This window comes from Sinocyclocheilus anshuiensis, unplaced genomic scaffold (genome assembly GCF_001515605.1).
Source record: "Sinocyclocheilus anshuiensis isolate Anshui unplaced genomic scaffold, SAMN03320099.WGS_v1.1 scaffold1514, whole genome shotgun sequence".
NCBI classification, from domain to species: domain Eukaryota; kingdom Metazoa; phylum Chordata; class Actinopteri; order Cypriniformes; family Cyprinidae; genus Sinocyclocheilus; species Sinocyclocheilus anshuiensis.
The window spans coordinates 310707-320468 of NW_015546148.1; the positions used below are offsets into that span (position 1 = coordinate 310707).

The 9762-nt window shown below is 33.5% G+C and overlaps 2 protein-coding genes across 2 annotated transcripts in view; one reads left to right on the plus strand and one right to left on the minus strand.

Annotated features, from left to right (window-relative positions):
- Positions 1-9762, plus strand: part of fbxl5 (F-box and leucine-rich repeat protein 5) — a 28782-nt gene that overhangs the window by 14497 nt on the left and 4523 nt on the right. Inside the window, exons 8-10 of the mRNA XM_016503217.1 lie at positions 2984-3066; positions 6685-7398; positions 8955-9103. Of these exons, the coding sequence (XP_016358703.1) occupies positions 2984-3066; positions 6685-7398; positions 8955-9103 (946 nt within the window). The remainder of the gene's footprint in view (positions 1-2983; positions 3067-6684; positions 7399-8954; positions 9104-9762) is intronic.
- LOC107701254 (tripartite motif-containing protein 16-like) overlaps positions 1-9762 on the minus strand; it is a 25004-nt gene that overhangs the window by 1484 nt on the left and 13758 nt on the right. The gene's annotated exons all lie outside the window — the stretch shown is intronic.

Sequence of the window (9762 nt, forward strand, 5' to 3'; positions counted from 1 at the left end):
TAATTATTATTAAAAGATACTACTACTACTATTATTATCTGCTGGGTTCATGAATATTAATCACGTTGTCAGCGTTTGCTCTAACTGATTTGCTGAAATCAAAACAGGGACGGATGAGCGCCAACCAACGAGAGCTGTTCACGCATTAGCTCCGCCCACTGCCGAGAAACCGGCATATCTTCTGCTTGTTTTAATGTTAGACATTATTTAGTCGCCCAGAGTAAGATTTAGTCGCATTTGCGAGTGATTTACTCTCAATGTAGAGGGTTGATTTTAGGATGTATTCTTGTAAGCATTATAGATAGTTTGTATTTCTGGCGTAGAACCAAACTTTATTTAGCTATATTTAATGCTGAATATTGAGCAGTGGACGATGTTAAATCCATATACAAGACACATATCTGAGGAAAAATGCATTGTTGGTCGGCGCCCCCTAGCGTGCAGGCGTGAATTATTAGCAGAAGGCGAACAATCTTTTCCCGCTCGGTGTGAAAGCAACGTTCGTCGGCAATTCGCATCGCGCTCAGTGTGAAACGGCCTTAAAGTGCCCCTATTATGGTTAAAAGGTTCATGTTTTGGTTTTGGGAGTCCCCAACAACAGGTTGACATGCATGCAAGCTCAAAAAACACTTTTATTGTCTTATAATATGCATTTATTTTTACCTTATTTGCTCAAAGACTCCCAAATGATTTGTTTTAACGATTCATTTTTCCAAACCCCTTCTTTGCGTGATGCTAATCTGCGGTGATTTGTCCGATTGGTCTAATTTTCATGTCATCTCGCCTGTAATGCCTGATAAAGCAGCGTTTGTGAGCGCAGTGCTGCTTTGTGTGCAGCGTTACCGGGGAAACCGCTATTTTACCGCTCCAAGAGCGGCACCTAGTGGCAAAGAATAAATTTGCATTTTCATTCAGACCAATGCGAAAAGACCAAAAAGTGGGCGGGCAATGTTTCATGTTGACGTCAACATGAAACGACTTGGGATTCGTTTTAAAAACGACTCGTTTCAATGATTCAGAGTCGACTCTTTCTTTTGAGAGACAATAACTTTATACACCGTGCACTTTCAGATTTAAAACTTTGCAGGATGTTTTCATTCACTTAGAGCTGTGTTACACACTGCATGAAAGGTCATTTTCAAAAATCCATAATAGGGGGACTTTAACAATAAACATTAAATTAACGGGTGTCCACCAAAGCATTTTTAGCCAGCAGGCGCTCTTCTAAAAACGGCCAGCTGGTGGAGCTTTGGTTGCAATGATTTGAGTTACCAGCAATATTAACTTCTCCATTGTCAAACAGCTATTTTTACAGCTTCAAAAGCGGCACCTAGTGGCAAAGAATTAATTTGCATCTTCATTCAGACCAACGCGGAAAGACCAACAAGTGGGCGGGCAATATGCTAATGTTTCATGTTGACATCAAGATAAAATGGCTTGGGATTCGTTTTAAAAACGACACGTTTCAATGATTCAGAGTCGACTCTTTCTTTTGAGAGACAATAACTTTATACACCGTGCACTTTCAGATTTAAAACTTTGCAGGATGTTTTCATTCACTTAGAGCTGTGTTACACACTGCATGAAAGGTCATTTTCAAAAATCCATAATAGGGGGACTTTAACAATAAACATTAAATTAACGGGTGTCCACCAAAGCATTTTTAGCCAGCAGGCGCTCTTCTAAAAACGGCCAGCTGGTGGAGCTTTGGTTGCAATGATTTGAGTTACCAGCAATATTAACTTCTCCATTGTCATTTTACAAAGTTGGGTGATTGGTCGGTGTAGTATTTGTCCCACCCCTCCTCCACCGTGATCGGACGGCTGGGTAAAAAGTGACAGTGACGAGCGCTGCGTTTTACAGTTGTGAACTCCCAGCTACAAAAAAAAAAGCAAAGACCGAGCAAACGAGCTTGTGAAATATTATGATAGCATTGCATCAGAATGCAGTGTCATCAGTTTGCCAAAAAGAACACAGAACGTTTTACGCACCATTTATACGTGGTAGGGCGCAAGTGTACATTTCTTTCGTGCCAACTAACATTTTGAAAATACGAACATTTTCATGAATTCGAAAGTTTACGTCAGTTTACGAGCAATTTACACAAAAACTTGTTCTGCTTGTTTCATGAATGAGGCCCGATGTTTTAAATTGTTTTATAATTGTTAAATTATTATAAAGGTATAATCTGTGAGCTATAATCTAACTAACATTATATTTTGGTAGGATAACTTTGACTATTAAGCATATTTACTAGTCTGTCCTTCTAAATCTTATTCTTTTTTTAATTATTATTACATTTAATTAATAGTTGTTGTTTTTTTAATTCCCAAAAAAGGTTTCATTTGGGACCTGCAATCTAATCTTAATCATTATTATGTTATACTTATATTACTTATGTTATATTGTATGTCTATGAAATATAGTTATTATATAACATTTTTGAAAGATACCTTTAACTATTAAGCATATTTTCCTGCTTTTATTGTTATTACAATTATTATTACTAAAATGAATTAATACTTTTTAAAAAAGGTTTAATCCGGGAATTATATAATATAATGTAATATAACATAATATAATTATTATATTAAATGTTATATTCTGTTAGATATATTATAGTACTATATTTTTATGAAATATAGTTATTATATTGTAATTTTGTAAAATAACTTTGACTATTAAGCATATTTTCCTGTTCTGTCCTGCTGTTATCTTAATATGTTATTCATTTATTATTATTATTATTAATATTCATATTATTATTAAATGTAATTCATTCTACTTATATATATTATACTGTATTAATTATATTATATTATTATTTTTCTATGAAATATAGTTATTATACTTGAGTGAACTATTTAAAGTTGTTCTTATCATTTGAATATAAATGTAATTGTATATTGTATGTATTCCTTGATGCTGTTCTGCCATTTAAATAAATAAATAAGTAAATAAATACCCTGATTTCTCCTTCCAGGTGCGACAGATCCTCAGTTTGTGCCCAAACCTGACTCACCTGGATCTCACGCAGACTGACGTCTCCGACTCTGCCTTTGACAGGTTTGCTCTTCTTCTGATTAGTTTTTTCCAAACCAACACTTATCTGGGCATTTGTTAGAATTTCTAATTTCCAGAGTTTCTAGAATTTCGAATTTCTAGAGTTTCTTCGCTTTCAAATGGCTTGTAAAAGTGCCGTGTGCATTTTACTTTCACTTTCAAATTAGCGGCAATTCTGCGTTGATTCAATAAATAAGAAACGAATGTTTAAAAAAAAACCTTCCAGTCAATAGGCTTTTCAAAATCGAATATATTGCCAAACAGGCGCCTTTGCGTTTCCCATTTGCGGTGTTGGGGAGTAACTAGTTACGTAATTTAATTACAATATAGATGTAATTGTAATCAGTTACAGTTACTGAGAAAAAATGTGTAATTAAATTAGTTACTTATGAAAATGTTAACGATTACAAAGGGTGTTACATCTGAATTTTTTTCACACATACAGATTTGATTGACTTCTTTCATAAATTGCATTGACTGCTTTAAAATATGAGACACCGATGTTTCAGGAGACAGAATAGGACGCATGCTTATTCGATAACCGTTTTATTTCCTATTTGGGTTTATGTATATGCTTTATTTTTTAAGATTAAGGTTTTCCAAGACATGGTTAGATGCCAGTGTTTCCTGTCATAGCTATGCGAAGATTTTATTTAAAATAAGAGTATCATATCTCTTAAACTATTTCTTGTTATGATTTTAAGTCTGTATTTAACCTCCAAGTAAAAAGAGGTGCTAAAGTCTGATTTTGTGGCGGCTGTGCTTTAAAATTCAATTATTATAATCTCAATTCAAGTTGTGAAGGATTGTGAAAGTCTGACAGTAATCAGTGTTGAGTTCTACTGTAAGGTTAACCCTGCCTGCTATAAATGTTTAAAGATGATTAACAGTTGAAAACATTATAATTTTAGAAAAGTAATCAAATGTAATCAGTTACATTGATTCAGAGTCGACTCTTTCTTTTGAGAGACAATAACTTTATACACCGTGCACTTTCAGATTTAAAACTTTGCAGGATGTTTTCATTCACTTAGAGCTGTGTTACACACTGCATGAAAGGTCATTTTCAAAAATCCATAATAGGGGGACTTTAACAATAAACATTAAATTAACGGGTGTCCACCAAAGCATTTTTAGCCAGCAGGCGCTCTTCTAAAAACGGCCAGCTGGTGGAGCTTTGGTTGCAATGATTTGAGTTACCAGCAATATTAACTTCTCCATTGTCATTTTACAAAGTTGGGTGATTGGTCGGTGTAGTATTTGTCCCACCCCTCCTCCACCGTGATCGGACGGCTGGGTAAAAAGTGACAGTGACGAGCGCTGCGTTTTACAGTTGTGAACTCCCAGCTACAAAAAAAAAAGCAAAGACCGAGCAAACGAGCTTGTGAAATATTATGATAGCATTGCATCAGAATGCAGTGTCATCAGTTTGCCAAAAAGAACACAGAACGTTTTACGCACCATTTATACGTGGTAGGGCGCAAGTGTACATTTCTTTCGTGCCAACTAACATTTTGAAAATACGAACATTTTCATGAATTCGAAAGTTTACGTCAGTTTACGAGCAATTTACACAAAAACTTGTTCTGCTTGTTTCATGAATGAGGCCCGATGTTTTAAATTGTTTTATAATTGTTAAATTATTATAAAGGTATAATCTGTGAGCTATAATCTAACTAACATTATATTTTGGTAGGATAACTTTGACTATTAAGCATATTTACTAGTCTGTCCTTCTAAATCTTATTCTTTTTTTAATTATTATTACATTTAATTAATAGTTGTTGTTTTTTTAATTCCCAAAAAAGGTTTCATTTGGGACCTGCAATCTAATCTTAATCATTATTATGTTATACTTATATTACTTATGTTATATTGTATGTCTATGAAATATAGTTATTATATAACATTTTTGAAAGATACCTTTAACTATTAAGCATATTTTCCTGCTTTTATTGTTATTACAATTATTATTACTAAAATGAATTAATACTTTTTAAAAAAGGTTTAATCCGGGAATTATATAATATAATGTAATATAACATAATATAATTATTATATTAAATGTTATATTCTGTTAGATATATTATAGTACTATATTTTTATGAAATATAGTTATTATATTGTAATTTTGTAAAATAACTTTGACTATTAAGCATATTTTCCTGTTCTGTCCTGCTGTTATCTTAATATGTTATTCATTTATTATTATTATTATTAATATTCATATTATTATTAAATGTAATTCATTCTACTTATATATATTATACTGTATTAATTATATTATATTATTATTTTTCTATGAAATATAGTTATTATACTTGAGTGAACTATTTAAAGTTGTTCTTATCATTTGAATATAAATGTAATTGTATATTGTATGTATTCCTTGATGCTGTTCTGCCATTTAAATAAATAAATAAGTAAATAAATACCCTGATTTCTCCTTCCAGGTGCGACAGATCCTCAGTTTGTGCCCAAACCTGACTCACCTGGATCTCACGCAGACTGACGTCTCCGACTCTGCCTTTGACAGGTTTGCTCTTCTTCTGATTAGTTTTTTCCAAACCAACACTTATCTGGGCATTTGTTAGAATTTCTAATTTCCAGAGTTTCTAGAATTTCGAATTTCTAGAGTTTCTTCGCTTTCAAATGGCTTGTAAAAGTGCCGTGTGCATTTTACTTTCACTTTCAAATTAGCGGCAATTCTGCGTTGATTCAATAAATAAGAAACGAATGTTTAAAAAAAAACCTTCCAGTCAATAGGCTTTTCAAAATCGAATATATTGCCAAACAGGCGCCTTTGCGTTTCCCATTTGCGGTGTTGGGGAGTAACTAGTTACGTAATTTAATTACAATATAGATGTAATTGTAATCAGTTACAGTTACTGAGAAAAAATGTGTAATTAAATTAGTTACTTATGAAAATGTTAACGATTACAAAGGGTGTTACATCTGAATTTTTTTCACACATACAGATTTGATTGACTTCTTTCATAAATTGCATTGACTGCTTTAAAATATGAGACACCGATGTTTCAGGAGACAGAATAGGACGCATGCTTATTCGATAACCGTTTTATTTCCTATTTGGGTTTATGTATATGCTTTATTTTTTAAGATTAAGGTTTTCCAAGACATGGTTAGATGCCAGTGTTTCCTGTCATAGCTATGCGAAGATTTTATTTAAAATAAGAGTATCATATCTCTTAAACTATTTCTTGTTATGATTTTAAGTCTGTATTTAACCTCCAAGTAAAAAGAGGTGCTAAAGTCTGATTTTGTGGCGGCTGTGCTTTAAAATTCAATTATTATAATCTCAATTCAAGTTGTGAAGGATTGTGAAAGTCTGACAGTAATCAGTGTTGAGTTCTACTGTAAGGTTAACCCTGCCTGCTATAAATGTTTAAAGATGATTAACAGTTGAAAACATTATAATTTTAGAAAAGTAATCAAATGTAATCAGTTACATTACTTTAATGAAGTAATTGAAGTAGTTACGCTACTTATTACATTTTAAATAGGGTAACTTGTAATCTGCAACCTATTACATTTCCAAAGTAACCTTCCCAACACTGCCCATTTGCAATCGTGAATATTACAACTTTCCGTTTTTTCCAGCTGGGCGGAGTTTGGGGCGTGTCGTACTCTGGAGCGGCTGGATCTCTCGGGATGCGACAAAATCACGGACCGCACACTAAAGATCCTGTCGCTGGGATTGGGCGACTTAACATCGCCCTGCCCGGATCGTGGAGCCAAGCTGCTGAAAGCCCCACCCTCGCCAATCAAATTCCAGGACGAGTGTTCCCTCCCACTAATGGGACGCAGCTGCCAGGATCTCATTTTCAAGTGGAGACCTGGTGGGCGTGGCTCCGGTTGTGGCCCCGCCCACGTCTGGGTTCTCGACCCGGCCAAACTCGCCGACATCGAGGATGCAGCCGACTGGAGCAGACGAGGAGGCGTGGCTGCACATGAAAGTGGGCGTGGCTGTATTTTTGAGCCGCAGGGAGGCGGCGGCTCATGCTGCTGTAGGAGGAGCCAGAGGCGGAGCTTCAGGACTGGTATTAGCTCCTCCCACTGGCAGTACGGCTCTATGGGCGAGGCCCTCTGTGGTCACTCCACCTGCTGCACCTCTGACATGGCGCTCTGGACTGTGAGAGAAGCGCACTGTGACCTCCAGGCCACCGGGGGCAGTGTTGAGTTTCGGACTAAATGCTCGTTTGAGGGTGAAACTTGCCCCGAGCATCACAACAGGACTGACCAATCAGGAGCCTATCGGGCACTCATGTTCCTCAGCCTGTCTGGATGCTATCAGATCACGGATCTCGGCCTGAGGTACGAAATAAATGCTCTCTCGTGAGTGATTTGTTGTCATAATGCCACAGTTTCAGTAGTCAGTGGAAATACCTGAGAAATTTCATGATTCTTTAAACAAATTAGATACGTCAGTGAAAGCAAATATGCTATTAAATACATTCCTTTATTTAAAAAGTTAAATTAAAATTAAATATAAACAAAACAAGCTTTCAAGTTCTCAGTGAAGTCAAAATTATCAGATTTCTCAAGCAAATATTTAGGTCAATATTATATTATATATAAATATATATATAGAGTGAGAGAGCCCTATGATTTCCGCTTTGTTTGCCAAAAATAAAGTTAAATTTTTCAATAATTAAAAGATAAATGAAATTAATGTTTTATGCCTTCATTTAGAAAAAATGTAATTACACAACACAAAATTTCTGAGGAAAAAACATTTCATAAGGCTATTTTAAGAATAAATTTAAATAAATTAAGTTGGTTTTATGCATTCAAATGATTAGAAATGCTAAAACACAGAATTTAAAAAAACAAAACATTTCATAGGGCCCCAAGCATGTAGTTTTTGTTAAACTTTTAATGAATTGATATGAAATTGTGTAAGATTCATTATTTTAATTAATTAGACATGCTTTTTGATTAATAAAAAATAATTTAACCATTAAAAAGGAGTCTAGAAAAATTAAAACGGAATTTAGAGAAGAAAACATATACTGCCTTACATATACTGTTTATATATACTGTATATATATATATATATATATATATATATATGTGTGTGTGTGTGTGTGTGTGTGTGTAGATAGGTAGATTGATAGATAGTATAGAGAGAGAGATATATTGGTAGATTATTTTTGTGTATTTTTAATATTTATATATTTAATAATATAATTAAGATTTGTTAATATTTTACCCTTATATTTATGTCCTGTGTTATATATATATATATAGTAATTTCAAATACCAGAATAATTTTTAATAGCCTTAGTTTTTTTTCTTTTTAAGTTTAAGTTGTTCATCTTAATTGTATATTATTTCAGCTTTATTTCAATTAACGAAAACAATTTTTTAATGGTTTTAGTTTTAGCAAACAGTTGCAACATTGGTTATTAAACATTGTTTTAGCATTTTGGTTATGCAATTTTATTGTTTTATCTTTTTTTTTTCAGTTTAGTTTTTAATAATTTTAGTACATAGGCTTGTACTTATTTCAGATTTCTAATTGTCTAATTTTTAATAAAAAGTAAAAATTTCCCCCCATTTTTTTTTCACATTTATTTATTTTATTTTATTTTATTTGTAAGTTTATTTTAATTAATGAAAATATTTTTGTAAATAGTTTTTGGTAACAGTAACAATGCTGGCTATTAAACAATTAACAGTGAATTGGATTACAAGCAGTATGAATACAAAATTAACTCTTTAAGTCATACAAAGCATTGATAAAGATGTCATGATGCTTTTGGGCTCTCATGCTACTCTGAAATCCTGACTTTTGTTATTGAAATCACACACGCACATCTAGACGGTGCACAAAGCAGACAGTGTCTGAAGGTTTGTGTTTGTTGCAGGTGTCTGTCTCAGCGAGGAGGACTCCCTCTGCTGCTGCATCTCAATCTCTCCGGCTGTCTGCTCATCACGGGGGCGGGGCTTCAGGAGCTGGTGTCCGTTTGCCCCTCCCTCAACATCGAGCACTTTTACTACTGCGATAACATTAACGGTAACACACTCACACATAGACAGAACGTACTCGCACTGATTCATACCAAGCGTCCAGCCATACAGTCTCCACGAATAAAGAATGTCCAAACTGTGCTGCTGGGTTTCTGACAAGCTAGTAATAATAAATAATGAGTAACACCTTATTTTAAGGACCAAATGCTCACTATTAACTAGTTGCAAATCTCTAAATATTTTAGCTTAAATGTGCTTGGCTGACAAAAACATTTGTGAATCCCTGTGTTACATGAGTGTAATAAATGTATGATGTGATATGTGAAAAAGTCTGCTAAATGTAAATGACTGTAATGCACACAATTCCACATGAAGTCCAAAGTATGACGGCATCTTGGTAAGTAAAGGGTGGGTTATTATGAACGCTGTCTTTATCTAGCTCATAGACTACTTGCATTTTATTGGTTAGTTGCATTTTATTATCTAGATTTAGCATGTTTTCTATTTATTCCTAATAAAAATATACAATTATGAATCAAAATGGAACACTATTTTGGTCTGACATTTTTTATTTCAAATAATACAAATAATAACAATATATATATATATTTTAATTTTACTTACTAAAAAAGAGAAAATATTTAGCTATTTTAGTATCTTTGAGATACTATTAATATTAATAATATAACATTTTCTTTTTTATGT